This window comes from Electrona antarctica (assembly GCF_951216825.1).
Source record: "Electrona antarctica genome assembly, chromosome: 14".
Classification (NCBI taxonomy): Eukaryota; Metazoa; Chordata; class Actinopteri; order Myctophiformes; family Myctophidae; genus Electrona; species Electrona antarctica.
Window position 1 is genome coordinate 23,057,953 of NC_136795.1, and position 17,012 is coordinate 23,074,964.

General features: G+C 43.0%; 1 protein-coding gene across 4 annotated transcripts in view; it reads right to left on the bottom strand.

The window, feature by feature from the left end:
- The window catches only part of tmem104 (transmembrane protein 104), a 118,638-nt gene that overhangs the window by 84,269 nt on the left and 17,357 nt on the right, over window positions 1–17,012 (bottom strand). For all 4 annotated transcript variants that reach the window (XR_013791614.1, XM_079521289.1, XM_079521288.1 and 1 more), the window contains exons 7-8: window positions 9,187–9,286; window positions 6,477–6,573 (exon numbers count right to left, since the gene is read on the bottom strand). Coding sequence is in view for 3 of the 4 variants with exons in the window: in XM_079521289.1 (XP_079377415.1) it covers window positions 6,477–6,573; window positions 9,187–9,286 (197 nt within the window). In the remaining variant the exon portion in view is untranslated. The remainder of the gene's footprint in view (window positions 1–6,476; window positions 6,574–9,186; window positions 9,287–17,012) is intronic.

The window sequence follows — 17,012 nt, forward strand, 5'->3', positions numbered from 1 at the left end:
TGCCTAGTGACGCACATACTGTACATACAGAGAGAGAGAGAGAGAGATGCAGTTTGCCATCACGGTCAGACAGTATTAGGTCAGACCTTTAAAGGATTTCTACATGAGGAAGAAGCTGTGAGGAGACGTTATTCGGACGTTGCTCTGTCCGTGGGGAGGTAAACTACGTGAAAAGGACATTTACTGTGTGCTGGCTGTTTTTCTCAGTTCAATGATATCGTTGGGCCGTGCACCTTGAGACTTCTGTTTAATCTGGAGTGTTGTGTGCGTTCTGCTTTACAGTGCTTTCTCTCAGGAGCCACCAAGCCACAACTTCTACTGCCTCATTTACCACTTTTAAAACCCATTTTTCTTTCATCAGACTCCAAAAGTGCCTCTTGGGATATGCCCTCATGCCGTGTGACACGTTGCAGCGACTGCGTAAGTCTTTGTGACAGCGAGCCGGTAAATGAAGAACAATATGTAAGGCCTCCCGTAGACAGTGGTGCTCAATCCACAAAATCAACCATGACAGCGGCGCGATATGCGCATATGCAAATAATGGCCCATTAAGTTATTGATGGAAGATCTTACAAGTGTCTTCTGTAAGAATAAACTAGGCTAAGATTTGGGGCTCTTGGTTTTGTCACCTCTCCCTGCTCGTTGCCTGAGTGGACTGCTGCCGGGGCAGGTCTAGTCATCTGCAAAAGGGACAGCTGTTGTGGGACCTAAAAATAACCCACAATCTGTCGGCCGCTCTGAACAAAAGCACTGTGATCGCTGCGCAGCGCCCCGTATTGGGATATGCCGACGCTGAAGAGATTCACACTAAATCTAACGCACGTCCAGTCGTGACAATGGGAGCGAGACGCTTGGGGCGTTTAGGCACAGAGTCCGGTCAATGACTAGGAGCGCTGTATCAAGGCTGGAGGCCACCAGTGGTGTGGAGTATTTCCACCAGTTTTCACTGCTTTTACTTCTACTCCAAGAGACAAATATTATACTTTTACTCCACTATAATAATTTGATAACTTTAGTTACTAGTTAGTTACTTTGTAGATGTTGATTATTATTACGAAACGTACGTACATTACCAACTTCAGACCTACAGTATATAGATGTCAGCCATTTGAAAAATAGCAGATCTACAAGCTCACCATATGACATATTGTAAGCTTGTAGATCTGCTATTTTCAAAAGATTTGTACACATTTGAAAACTTGAAATGGGACCTTCTGCATAATGAGTACTTTTACGTTTGATATAACTGCCAGACTTTCTCTAGAACAGTCTGCAGCTACTGCCATCGTTTTTGAGCATTATTTCTAATCATTCAAGACTCAAAGAATATTCTGAGAATATCTCAAAAGAAAGATGACTCTACTTTCATCAGGTGTGTTTCTGCAATGTTCCGTTCATTAGTTAAAACATCACACTCGTGTGAAGTGAGGGGCGCAGCGAGAGCACAATATCTGTAAGCCAGATGACGTCTAATGTTCTCATTTACTGCACTAAACAAAGAAAGTACATAGACGTGGCTGACACGTGACATAATTTCGCAAAGCCATGCATTGGAGGGGCTAGCGGCCCTAAAAGAAAATGTAGTACATTTTTCCACCCCTGGAATGCCCACTATGCCCATGGGCGACCGCGACACGAGCAGGCCTACTCGCAATCCGTGGCCCAGACTGCTGTGACGTGCAGGTCGAGTTAAGGTCACGGATAAGGAGGAGGAGGAGGGAAAAGGAGGATGGAGGAGGAGGAGGAGTAAAGCTTTTAAGCTGGTGTGGACGTTGTTTCATCCTGCAGGCCACGCGACAGTGTCCCCCCAGGAGGGAGTCATCCATCAACGCAACATCACAGACATGAGCCCCTAGGTGCTTTGCTTCTTACTAGGACAGTGATTTTTACTTTTAGCATTCAACTTTGAATACCTAAACATAGTCGAATAGTCGACTAATCGCAAGAAAGTTCTTATTTTTTCATCCAATGAAAACTAGCAATTTTCAGCCTCTAGTCTTTACTGGAAGCGGGACAAACCTGAGGTTTTGTGAAATAAAATTGGCTCTGCCCCTCGATGGTGAAAAACATCGAGTTGTGGCTTTGATATTTGAGTATTCGACTATTCTGTGAATCCCCTACGTCTTACCAGTGTTCACTATGACAGCAAATCTTTATTTAGTTTTAGTCAGTCTTTTGAAGAAAAGTTAGTTTTAGTCATATTTTAGTCACAGAAAAGTTTTACTCTAGTTTTAGCTGAATAAATATCACAAGATTTTAGCCAACTAAATCTACAATTGATTTTGTCGACAAAAATATATTTTGGGAGGCCTTGATGGTGTTGTAATGGCAGATTTTACACTTGGTTGCATGCTGAAAATAGCTGATCTACATAAGCTCACAACATGTCGCACTGTGATGCGTTGTGAGCTTGTAGATCTGCTATATTGAGAGTGCAGCACCCAAGTGCAACCAAACATAAAATGACTTGTCTTTTAGTTGAGTTCTACTGGCTCTCCACTAACATTAACATTTTAGTCCGAGTTACTCCAGGGAGGCTGCTATCAGAGCTATCATCTTTGTGTGATAGCTTTTTTGTTTACATAACCTCTTGAACCCAAGCATCCCTATTCTGAGTGGAACATTTGCCGAAAATAGCAGATCTACAAGCTCACAGCAGGGCGTTGGTTCCGCATGACACACACCACACCTATTAGTGCATAAGCATAAACATTTGAGTGCAGAGATGTGGTGTATTTGATTTGATTGCTTGGCCATCCACATACACTGAAAACAACAGCATCTGCTGCAATGGGTAGACACCATACCAACGGTTGACTGTGAACACACACACACACACACACACACACACACACACACACACACACACACACACACACACACACACACACACACACACACACACACACACACACACACACACACACACACACACACACACACACACACACACACACACACACACACACACACACACACACACACACACACACACACACACACACACACACACACACACACACAGTGGTGAGTCTGGTTTAGGTCACACGCTCACCAGGCCTGACAGTTCAATACAGTTCAAACGTGGACAAAAAAATGGTCAGACCCAAGTAAAACAGAAAGAACAAAATTAAAGATTAATGTTTCATCATGAGTATATATATAGAAATATTGTCAGTACAACCCCTATCTCACAACCTGACACATTATTCAGCAGAGGCCACATCATGTCACAACGTGCGTACGTGTGTGTGTGTGCGTGCGTGCGTGAGCAGTGGATCTTAGGTGGGGGAGATTTTGATAACTCTTTCCACCCTGGTTGGTACTAGGAACCTTGATGGAATGGTGCATTATCTAGACGCATCATTCAGTGTGTGGCCAAGTATTTAAAGAGCAATTCAGACCGTGAATGTTATAATGCTTCAACCGATGCTCCGTAATACAATTGTGCAAAATTGATTATGTCTCATTGCAAATGTACCATTCTGGAGTGAATAAACGGCAGGGCACTGGACAAGGACCACTGCTGTGTGCACATGAACACTTGTGATGAATGTTTTATCAAAACTCAAATGCCTCTAAGCTGCTAATATCAAAAGACAATATCTTTAATAAACAGTGGAGGAAGTTCAGTCTAGTATTTCGACTGGCCCACAAGGTTCTTTTTAGTTTACAGTGAATACCGGAGGACTCGTTGCAATGTTCGCAGACAAGGTCAACATTGACCCTGTGCAAAGAAATACATAAAAAAGAATGAGCAAGCAATTATTATGGAAATACGCTTGTCATTTTCATAATGATAAGAAATGTATGACATCTTGCACAAACTACAGAAACGGCCTTGAACATAAGTCTGACCTCAGTGAAGAATTGTGTGCGAGAAAGCCTTAAAATGAATGTGCCTGCTGTACACAGAAACATCCTCACTGTTCCATGGTGTTACTTGTATGTCTTTTACCAAAATCAAAGCATATGCATCCATTGCTAACTCTGAGTGTGTGCATTTATCAATTTGAAACAATGTAACCAAACCAAATGGATCCCCACGGGTCCATCCATGGCATGTATACACATGTGACTATGTGTTCTGCAGTGGTTCCCAAAATATTTGAGCTCGAGACCCAAAAGATAAATTAGACGTTTGGCCCAGGACCCAAACTAGTGAAAATAGCATCTACAAGCTCACAATGTGTCGCTTTGCACTGTGAGCTTTTAGATATGCTATTGTCACTACTTCTCAAACTCGTATTTATGGGAATTATTTGCTTTATTTTATTAGATTCATTAACCACTTTTGAAAATAGTTTGAACTTTTTTTTTTACTTGAAGGAAACCGGTCCGCGACCCACACACCGTTTGGGAAACGCTGTGCCCTGCGATGATGAGACTCATTCTGATTAATCAGTACAACACATTGTATTTGAACCTAGCGCTAAAGTACTTGTACATGTGAGTCCCTGGTTAGTTTACAGCTCACCGTTGTACACTCCCTTCAGAAAACATTGCCGGTCCAACCACAGAAATCACCAGTTGTCGGCACCGGACAATATGTGACCAGATTTGACTGAGAGACTGCCATCGCGCACATTCCAGCTTTTCACCAGAGGAGAAAAAGTTTTTTTTTTATTTTTTTCCCAAAAATGAGTTAATAGCACAGGCAGACTCTTCACATACTAGAGCATGTCTGAAATAAGTGTCAGAGCTGATATCGACATGTAAATATGAAATAAATGCTTAAACATGTAGCTAGGTGTAATGTTAGAGACCACAGAAGTGAACCTTTCAAGCCTGTTTTCTCAACTCGCTGTTTCTCTGCAAGATATTACTCTATAAGCCATATACGTCTGCTCATAAAAAAATCTATATACTGTAGGTGTTAAAGCCATGCATTCTACCAGGAGCAGTTTTAATACAAAGACCGCAGCGGCAGCACAGTGTAAACAAACCAAGAACGGTGTGTTCCAATAAATCAGGCTGATTCAGTTGCTTACACACCGGGCAGGAGGATTACCCTATTTGAGATAGGGAAACAAATCCTTTATTAGCCAATTGTTTTGGGCTCGTCTATGGCTGTTTTTTTGTTTAGTTTTTTTAAATGAGTGAGGGTAAAAAGGAAGGGAGGAAAGAAAACAAGGGGGGTGGTGGGTGGGTTGGGCAGGGGAATAATACAGGAGGAGATCAGCCCATCTATCACCGTCAAGAAGGCAGTGTTAAAGCAAGGAGCGAGATGCGGCAAGAGTTTTGGTTCTCTTAATGCTTCAAGGTCACATGCATACTCTGTCTGCGGCGCGTTGGGGTGTCAGGGGAAGAGGTGCAGTGGTCTAAAATAACCAAGTAGATTTACTTCAAGTACAATTTTACTCGAGTATTGCCATTACTCTACGACATGTCAGAGGCAGATATTGAACTTTTTAAACCACTACAATTACTTGACAGCTTTAGTCACTTTGCAGGTTGAGATGAATTATCAATAATTAGTCAATAATAAAATATTCAAGTAATTCATCATACTGAAAAGTTGCGATGCAACCTGTTGTGAGCTTCTAGAATAGATCATGCTGAATAAGTAGTTAATGATCATTGAGTACCACAGACGAATAACAGTCTAAGTCCACACTATTGATCCATAATATATAAATGATAGATAAGGGTTCAGGACAACGAGGCCTTTTCGTGGAGGGGTCAGTCTGAAATTTGGACTTAGACTGTTTTTCGTCTGTGGTACTTTATTATAGTCCAATAATGTGAAATGGTCATTCATGTTTGCTACAGTACTTCAACTATATGTTTCATGCTGATACTAATAAAGTGAAACTTGACCTTCAATGCAGCACCTTATTTTTATTCATTATTATGAAATGTGCCAGTGATTTCTTTGGATATTTAAGTTATTTTTATTTCTCATATCTGTCCTGTGCAATTTGTGATTATGAAGCCTAAAAGGCGAACAGAAATACAAATTTTAACGTTCCAATGTTCAACGCAAAAAAACTATTATTATTTTTGTAACGTGTATGTTTCTGTGTCACAACCTTGCGGCCGTTGTTTGCATTAGTTTCCGACGTTCTGTTTGTGTTTTGTAGTGGCTTTGCTGCTGTCCGCTGATGGTAACTTCAGCGGATTCCTTCCTTCTTCCGGGTCCTTGGAAACGCCCCCAGCCACTAGATTTATAGTTTTCCTATTTACTCATCGGTTTTACTCAAATCCAGAGTCGCTACTACGCGAATGGCTGGCGGCGTTTAGGCGGCTCCCATTGGCTTAGTCAGCATTTAGGTGGCTTCCATTGGCTTAGGCAGCATGGGGGCGACTCCCATTGATGACTAGGTCGCTTACATTTCATGAGCTTTCATTAGTCAGGTTTCACCTGACAAAAATAATAATAAACCCTGACAATTACCAACTTGTAATCATGACGGTCCTAGCCAACAGGGGGTCGAGAGAGAGAGGGAACGGACGGTCGAGGTGGTGGTACTTACCAAAAACACCCTGTAGGCGTCCTTCCGGGTGACGGCTCCCCAGCACGCGTCAGTGTCGTTGTATTTTGTGCCTTTGGCGCTGCATGAGTGGTTCCCACTGCACAGGAAGGACACAAATAACCGCGCGCACGCACACACGCACACACACACACACGCACACACACACAGAAATAGGAATCATGATTTAATTCTGAAACCTCTACGGCGTGTACTCTAAATCACATGCCTGCTCAACAATATTAACTCTAAATCACGTGGCTGCGCAACAATATCCTGAGTGCTTGGGGATAAACTAGACTTAAATGTTCTTTATTCATATGCTCTCCAATGTTCAACAGAATTCAAACGTTGATCGCAATTCTCTGTGACTGTGCTACAATTGATCGTCAACTAAAATGTGTAATCGTGACAGGCCTACTCAGAGTTAACACTGAGGAGTGTGGTTACATACAGTATACTTGGTTCATTGCTACAACAGCAATGTTTCAAATGACATGAGTGACTACAATCATCCGTCTCTGCAGCCGTCAGGAGAATTTCAGAATCAACTTTATTGTCACATCACATATTTACAGGTGTAAAGAAGAGGAGCGGAATTATTTTTCTTTTCCTTTCCTTTCTATCCAACCACGGTGATGTGAAGACGGCAGTCAGTTAAAAAAGTTTCCCCTGATGTAGATCGGACGGGATGAAAAGGAGGGGTAGGACGACGTGGTGCGTCTGGCATCTCTCCGGATGGTGGAGAATTAATGAGCGTCACTCAAAAGCGATCACAAGACAGCGCTACGCCGCTGGTGGCAAAGAGCGACAGGGCTAGAGCGTCAATAGAATCATTAGGCACCTGCCTGGGCCACCTGCAGTCTGACTCTTAAGGGAAGAGAGCGTTGCTTTCAAGCGTCGATTCATCTTGGAGCGCTGGCGTGCGGCGGAGGCGTTTGATCGTAATGAGGCTTTTTGGGGCGGACAAGGTTCAACGGCTGCTCGTCGCTGTGTCGGGAGGAAACCTTGTGTGTTCAAAAGCAGAAATAAAAAAGAACCTGTGCTCCAGTGGATTCAATGTATTAGTTTGTCACCTCCTGAGAGCTTGTAGATCAGCTATTTCTGTCATTAGACAAAGTAGCCCTAATTTACAAAAAAATAAAATACGGAGGCACAAGGTCTCCGCCTGACAGCATTGGTATCAGAGGTTGAAATGTAGTTTTAATGTTCTATTATGGCGTGCTCATTCTTTAAAACTTATTTTTTTTGAATGCCCATGAAATAAGCCTACACAAGCCCTCGTGGCTCATTGAACACCCATTGGTGATGTTAGACAAGATCATGGAGCAAAAATGGGGGAAGAAATGTTAAATTGTATTGAGGGGTGTACTCTACTACAATCATTTAGTTACTACTTACGTACAGATTTACATTATTATTACAGAACATAATATTAATATTAAGTAAGCCTTATCTGAAAGCGTTCCCCCAAAATCTTACTCAAACATGGTGGAATCCTATGCTGCCAACAAAATGTGGAATGCAGTTAAAAATGTCGACTTCCTACCTAAACTCAAAACTAATCTAAAAGAATGAATGAGATTAAAATACACTCAAGTAGTAGAACAACTTGGAATACCTTGGTAGTAGCATCCTCTGCACCCACCCTTCCTTTATCTGTAAATATACCTTTTGATGCTACTGAGTTTTCTACCAATATATAGTATGCATTGCATTGCATTGCATTGCATTGCATCGCATTGCATGTCTTACTTATGAATTGAGACAAATGGACTCAATTCATCATTCATCATTTGGACCACATGGAAACAAGCCCTGGGTTTTTGTATTCTCTTTTAGCATAATGTAACCTAATTTGTACTCTTAGCCTAATAATCCTGCTAATAAAGTATGAATGAATTAATCAGTGAATCAATACATACTGCAAGTATATTTTGACGCTGATACTTTTATACTTCTACTAAAGTAAGATCTTGAACACAGGACTATTACCAGTGGTACTGCTACTTTTACTCAAGTGAAACAAATCAGAGTACCGTACCTCTTCTCCCACCACTGTCTCCAACTAAAATGAACTAGCTCATTCACACCCCGTCTGCCCAACTAAGGTGCAATAAAGAAGCTGTCGGCCAGCCAAGTCAACAGGGACGCTACGCCAGCAGTGGTGCCGGCATGAGGTCAGGAAACGCTTTATTGTCCCTCTCTCTCTCTATGGACGCGCTCAGGAGCACACGAGGAAGACAGCCAAGCGTACGAGGACAAGTCTGGAGACACTGGGGAGGAGTGGAGAGAGGTCCTGCTGTGTCCTGCCAAAAACCCCGCTTAGAGAAGGGAGGAGGGCTGGCGAAGGAACCAAGGTCAAAGGGAACTTGAAGCCCAATTCAATACTCTGTGGGTAGAGAATAGCCGAACCTACAAGCTCACAGTCCGCCATTGCACGGCTGGGGCACAAATTATGCGGTAGGAAAATTAAAAAAAGTCATGGATTGGTGAAGTTGCACTTACCAGTAGGGGTGCAACGATTATATGTGTGTGTGTGTGTGTGTGTGTGTGTGTGTGTGTGTGTGTGTGTGTGTGTGTGTGTGTGTGTGTGTGTGTGTGTGTATATGTATATATATATATATATATATATATATATATACACACACACACTGTATATATATATATATAGCAGCTATACTTGATAGGTCGGATTGGTGGTTTCTCTTACCAGACCACTTCAGTGAGTGATATGGGCACGGCGGCAGCGTAGATGGCCAGGTCTCCATACAGGTACACGATGATGCAGATGTAGAACATGTTCACACCAACTGCAAGACACAAACCAGTCCGTGGAGTTATGCCTTTTCACCAGTGTTTTGGCGACACCACTAGTAGCTATGTGGTTATTACATCACCTGTTCATAGCATTTATTTTATTTTTTTGCGCTGCTGGCTTACATAGTAATACATTACCAGAAATAGGCCTGTCACAATTATTAGTAGTATATAGTCGTCTAATGGCAATTATTTGATCTGCAAGCTTATAAAAATGTTGTGACGTGTTATAAGCTTGTAGATACAAATAATGTATTCATTTATTTGTATATTTCAGTTATTTCTCATATCTTCCCTGTGCATTTCCTGATTACCAGGCAAACAGAAATGTGTTCCGTATGCATATGTTCCAATGTTAAATTGGGATTGTAGGGGACAGGCAGAGGCTCAGGAGGTAGAGTGCCCAGCTTGGAATGGGAAAGCTCCTGGTTGGATCACTGGGCGGCCCCTGTGTTACTGTGGAAGTGTCCTTGAGCAAGACACTGAACCCCCAACTGCTCCTAATGAGCACGTTTATGTGGAAAGTTTGTGGAAAAAAGGTTCAAAGTTGTTAAGGCCAAGGAAGGACCCTGATTAGCTGATGGAGGGACCCCCCACTAAAAACATACATGCAATTATTAACTTTTTTTTTTAGAAAGGCTTTCATGCAACTTGATAAGAGGCTTTCAGAGCTGCTGAGAGATTTCCAGATTCCATTGGTCCAAATGGGTTGCCTTCCCTTCACGTAAGGCTGCAGCATTGATTGCTTCATAGATTTGTTTGAAAGCACCGTCTGAATCTGAACTGATTAACAATTGTTGTAATTTGCTGTACATGTCCAACCACTACTAACCTCCTCCACTTTGAAACTAAGTCTGTCATTGTGCCTGCCTGCCTGCCTGCCTGCCTGCCTGCAAGCCAGTGTGTGTGCGTGTGCCGTGCGTGCGTGCATGTGTGCGTACCGTATGTAATTTGGAATCTATAGTCAATGCAGGACTATTGTTCTTATGCAATATAGGTCAGAGCAGCAATGCCTGTTCAAAGTTTGCATTTTCTCAATTGATTGCTGTAGTGCCAGCCTTTGGCAAAAGGTTGTGTTTTGTGTCTTCGCCGTTTGGCATAGCCCTCAACGATACTGCCAGTCTTGTAATAAAATAAAAAATAAAATGTCGGAAGAAGAATAAAAGTAACAAAAACAAAAGGGTATAGTCTATGAACTGCGTGCGTGGCTCCCTTAACCTCTTAAACCCCAGGGGGGTCCAGGATGGAAAATCAAAAAAATCGGAGTTGGAACCTAAGACCTTGACCAGCCCCATTTACCTGCTGAGAGCTGTTCATGAGGTGGGCAGCCTCTGCCCCCGCCGGCGGGGGATTGGGGCTCAAGAGAGACGGAGTACTGTGATTTTGTTATTATGGTAATACTAGGAATATTTTTCAAAAAAAGTGTATACAGTGTAAAGTGTATACCTGTTGAGTATAATTAAACAAGAATTGCATGAATTGCAGACGTAATAATGCAATTTATGAAGTACTAAAAAAAACAACCTGTCACAGGGGGTTGTTTGTGAAAGAGAGAGCGAGAGAGAAAGACTGTTGTGAAGCCTAATATATAATAAATATATATATATATATATATATATATACTGTATACACATATACACACACACACACACACACACACACACTATAGGCAGGGACCGCTAGGCTTCAAATGTTTAAAGGCCCGGTCTCTGTTGGAGGCATATCTCCTCCACAGCTCTGTTTCATCCGGTTGCTCCATCACTCCTATCTGGGTCAACGGCACTACGTCACGCCCGGCTGGAAATATCAATCACACTAATTAAAAGTATTCACTTGGTGATGGTGATGCTGGTCGTTGCCCTGTACCTTCCACGCCCACAAGCTCTTACAGGGCTCTTACAGCCAGCCTTATGGGTAATTTGTCATTCAGGTTTAGAATCTTCAAAGTTTGTGGTGTGTGTGTATGTACGTATATATGTATGTATGTATGTATGTATGTACGTATGTACACACATATATATATATATATATATATATATATATATATATATATATATATATATATATATGAGAAAGAAATTACAAAATTGAAGTGAGAACATCATCAAGTGTGGTTAAGTTTGACTTTTGTGTGATTCCAAGGTGTTTTGAGATGCACCAGACCTTGACCTGTACCCCACCTGTAGTCATTAGCGTAGTGGTTCTCAGGGGTCCTCGAAGAGGTCCCATGTAGTCCCCCGCTAAATGATAAATGATGGTTAGGAACCTTAATGGATCCTTATGGTTAAGTGACTCTGAGACATTGAACAAAATGTACCAGTAAGGGTTCATTTGGTTTCCATGTGTATACTCTGAGCTATAGGGCTCCTTGAAATAAAAGTCTGAGAATCACTGCATTACAGGAATGAAATCAGGACCCACATGTCAGAAAAGGTGGCATTGGTCCTTTAACCGTTTTCGGCCCGTCCCTCTCTCGCCCCACACGGCACTCGGAGCACAGGCCCCTCCCTCCCAGGCTGCGGCGGCGAGCCAGCGCAGCCCAGGGATTGAGAGCTTTCAGTGGGATGACAGATCGCTGCGTTGCCCTGGCCATCCATCACGGGCCTCGGGGTCTCCGAAGGCGGTTCGACTGGCGGTCTGTCGGTCCGACGGTCTGTGTCCCCCCCCCCCCCCCCCCTCCTCCTCTGCCCATTCATTACTGCCAGGGAAATGAGAGCGGCGAGTCCATTAAAAAGAAATAAAAAGGTGATGGGTTTATGGTTTTCATAGGGAAGATGGGTTTATCTTATATGAATAAATGGCTGAGGGGTGGACGACACCAGCTGCGGTTGAATTTGCGTCAGACCAGGGGGGTGGACATAATGATCCACAATGTGATAAATATGTGTTCACGGCAGGAAGGAGTAGCCACGCTGTTTACCACGGCACGGGCACTTTTCCATCATGTAAATCTAAAGGTGGAGAAATCTAAAATAATAGTTGGACCATTGACTAGAAATGGATTATTTAAAATGTTCTCCTCATTGACTTACATTGTGAGTTGAAACAGCTCTCAAAGTCATTCTTTAAGCCTGTACACAAACGCAAACAAACTGATTCTGACAATATATAGGTCGAGCGCCTGGTTAAATATAAGAGAAAGAATCAGTAAGAGAGCGAGAACACATACAGGATAGTGAAGATACAGATTAAAACAAGTGCAATTGGAATAAGTGATGACGCAAAGAAATGCTGAAGCATCTTGTTTATCTTAAATCGCTTTGGATTAAGAGTGATTTGGGAGCTGCTAAATCCCTAAATTGTAAATTGTACTACTGAACAAACACTGTGGCGTATATCAGTGATTAGTAATATCATAATACAGTGGTTTTGTTTTTGTTTTAACCAAAATATATATAAATATATCAAAATATATCACAGATTTAAGAAAATAGATTGTTTCAGCCCTAGTTGTATCTCTCTCTCATATATAATGTGTGCACCTGGCCCTGGTGTAGGGCGTGCACATTAGCGGGGCTCTGCAGCCACGCAGGGCTGTCAGTGAGCGATAGCGGGGTGAGGATGCCGTGTGACCGAGATGATGCCAGGCCTGCCAGGCACTGTAACTAATACCTCCCCATTACACCCGTGTCCACGGGCTCAAACTGCTGCAAAACGCCTCTTCACCTAGGAGCTGCAGTTCTCCCCCCCCGTGTGGCTGGCTACCACGTCACTATCCATCATCCTATCCCTGCCTCTGAATGACATCAGGCCTGATGGCCTCTTCACGGCACAGACTGGAGGGGAAAGGACTTAAGTTAGGCCTCTGCTCTGAGAAATAATGACCACTTCACCACGGTCCTGGTGTGAAACAGGGCTGGAGAGACCAGTTACTGTATGTCGTCACATCAACGGTTTTAAGGAAATGGCCAATAGAAGACAGACTTAACCACTTTGGTTAAATCTAAAACCCTATTTTGAGCTGGTCATTTAAAAAATATATGTATTTTTCTTTTAATAGCAAAAATAGTACACTGCGCTGCAATGTGACCCGTTGTGAGCAAGAATAAAGAAAGAAAGAAAGAAAGAAAGAAAGAAAGAAAGAAAGAAAGAAAGAAAGAAACCTTGAAAAGAGAAGTGTTGCAGGTCAGCTTGCAGACAGACATAGAGTCGGAGCCCTGTGTGAGAGTCAGTCAAAGGCATGCAGTGATAGCACCGCAGTAGAGGTGCAACGCTACGGTCACTGTCACAAGGTGCAGTGTGCAGCCTGTGGCGCACACTGAAGGTTTGAATCCACCGTGGTGCATCTGGTATAGTCGATCGTTTAGTACACGAACACAATTGCCCTGTGTTTGGGGAAGGGAAGCCGTGCGGGGAGGGGTGATATTTGTCACTGGACTATACTTTATCTCTGCGGGCTGTGGTGGTATCCGTCAGCAGGGAGTGTTGGGCCGGAGGAGTAGGACGGAGGCTCTACGTCCTCCCGGTGGGGGCTCCTCACTGGCAGGTGAGCCAGTAGGATACAACAGCAGTGACAACACAGGGAAACGTGTGTGGGGGGAATCAATTGGCATAACGTCTAAATTGGGGAGATTGGGTTTAAAACAAGCAACAACAAAATTATTCCCTGGGGGTGCCCGGAAGCCCTAGTAGAGAACAAGTGCTCTAAAACTGTACCAAAAATGTACCAACACCGGCCTACAAAAAGGGCCTTTGATTCCAAGGGGTTTCATTATCGAAACACAAATTAAGCTTTCATGGAGCGAGCTCCAACTCTGACACTTCAAATTAGGATATCGATTTGGAGAGGAGGGGGTAATCACAGTTAAGCCGTAATGGCACAGCCTCCTGAAATTAAAGTGCATCCTTTACAAATCTGACATGGAAAACTAGTCTAGCCGTGGCTCATGGTAATTGTATGGATGATTGACGCCAACATGCCCATTCGTCTTCCATTAGGGGAAACAAATTAAGTACTTTACTTAACTACAATTTTGAGTTACTTTTATTTTATGTTCATTCTTAATACTATATAATTCTACTGCACTGCGTGTCAGAGGCAAATATTGTACTATTTACTCCACTACAAGTTATGTATATTGATGACAAAACGTGCAATATACAATTGTCTGATGTACAAGTTCACAATGAGTCACGAATCACGATGCAACGCGATGTGAGGTTGTAGATCTGGCATTTTCAAAAGATTTGGACAAATTTTGAAAACAAATTGAGAAAACTTGTGAAATGTGAAAACTTGTGACATTCTGCGCGCGGTCACCGGGAGTTGCTATTGATCCGCTAAACATGGTCGCTTTGTTGCGCGATCTTAGCTGGAATTCTCATTAAAAAGGACTAGAAATACTGCAGCCTCCACCTTTCTGTTTTTCAATGCATTGAGGCTGAAGGGAAAGCCAATCAAGAGCTTTGATATGCGGTAAGCCAACATGATATGTAAAATAAATAGAAAGGTAATTTAAAAAATAAATCACACTCTTGTGAAGTGAGGGGCACCTCACTCCTTTAAACAAACCTTGTACTACAAACATTAAGTCCATAGACGTGGCTGCCACCGGACGTCACGTTTAGTACTCTAAACAAACGTTAAAAAGTCCATAGACTTGGCTGTCATATGGCGTAATTTCCGAAAGCCAGATGTTGGAAGGGATAGCCCTCCCCCCACAAAACACCGCTGGTCGGGGCTCACGGTAATTGTATGGACACAAAGGCCGACACAAACATGCCCATTCGTCTTGTGCGTGGTGCATGCCGTGCTCTCCATTCGTCTTGTGCGTGGTGCATGCCGTGCTCTCCATTCGTCTTGTGCGTGGTGCATGCCGTGCTCTCCCCGTTTGCCATTTTCCGAGCCTGTGCTGCTCTTACCAGCGCAAGTATGACATTTAAGAAAAAGTCATTAGGGTATTAAAAATGAATGTGCACCGCGTCGGGCTCTCATTAACGCAAGCGGCGTGGGCTGATTAAGTATTCTCAACCACAGCCTCTGTGGATGTCAAGGGTAGGATGGCACACAGAAAAGGCAATCCCCCTCCTCTGTTTGCACAGCCGGCCCAGCGGAGTGCAACACATAATCGCCCCATGCCGGTGAGCGTGGGTTAGTGGTGGAAGATGTACTCTGATTTATTTTATTTTTGAGGGCCGTTGTGACACGTTGCAAGCTTGTAGATCAGTTAGTTTTGAATTTAGGGCTTAAGTGATTAATGTATATTTTGTAATAAGCTAAATATGCAGTAACTAGTGACTAAAGTGTTCTAATAACAAGTTTTAAAAAAAAAGTACATTTGCCTCTGAGATGTATAACAGTATAAAGCATAAAGTCTTAGACTAGAAATACTCAAGCAAAGTAAAAGTACCTCCAAGCTACACTTGAGCAACAGTACTTGAGTAAATGTACTCGGTTAACGTTCAACTGCTGGCGAGGGTTGAGAGATGATGTCGATGCAAGGGCAGGCCTCTGTCATCCGTTCGTCCGACCGCCTGTCCGTCCATCCATCCTAGCCCTTTGTGACTTTAGCCAAAGTCGTCTCGTAATCAACTTTCAAATCATCAATGAATAGGCTATAGTAACAGCTCTCACCTCCGGGACGCTGCAGATAAAACTGCATTACCCCCCCCCCCCCCCCCCCCCCAACACCACCATCAACATTCCTGTCAGTCGCCACCAACGACTATGCTGATACCACCATGTTCTGATACCAGCCCTGTTCTCTTCTTTTTACTGCTGCTATGTCAACTACAGCCCAGGAGGAAATATAAACACTTTCTCAAGAGTGCCTCTTAAACAAGTAGTCCGTTTTAATTACTAGGAATAGTAGGAAAGGTTTAGCACAGAGGGAGAAGAAGAAGAAGAAAATTAATTAACACATCAGAATAGCTATATTATGTTTATGGTATAATGTAAAATGAGTTAAACCAGTGTTTCTCTCAACGTGGGGTCAATTTGTAGCCTTGCTCCAGTCCAGACCATAGACTCCGGCCACTTACAGGGCTGTCACGATCAGTGTTGGAAAGTAATAAGGTAAATAAAGTAATATTACCAGTAAGACGCCTGAGGGCGAGAAGCGACCTCACCCTAGAGGGCACCTAACCTGATTTAAGTGTGACTAATTGTCACACTATTAATTGAGATTAATGATTTACTTGTGTTTTTGGCACTGAATGTTGGAATATAAGAATAAAAAAAAAATGTCTGCCTCATAATCAAAAATGCACAGGCCAGATATGACAAAGAAAAAACACGTCACATTGTGAGCTTATAGGACTGGCTGATTTTCAAGCATTCCGTGTGTCTTTTTATATCTCTTGTGAACATGATTGAAGAGAAGACTTCCGCACACTCAACTTACTTAACAGCTGGTGCGTAGATGGCGGCAGCAGAGAGTTCCTCCTCCTGCTCCCATCTGGTCTATCTCAGGCAGAGACGATGCACTCTGATCAAATGCTGATCGGAGTGATATGCGGTCGTATGCGGCCGCTAGAGGCTGGATCAACGCGAGACTGGTGACGTATTGCAGCTGTGCCACAGCGCAAATGTAAACACAACTTAACAGGACTACAACTCAAAATGATTAAAGGACCACTTCACCACTTTTCATATAATTGGTCCTCACTAATAATCATGATAAAATGGCACCATTTTTTTCCTACTCAGTCTGTCTCATATAAGGGCTGTGGGCAGTTGAGACACCCGTCCACCAGTGACATCATCGATGGGGAATCCAA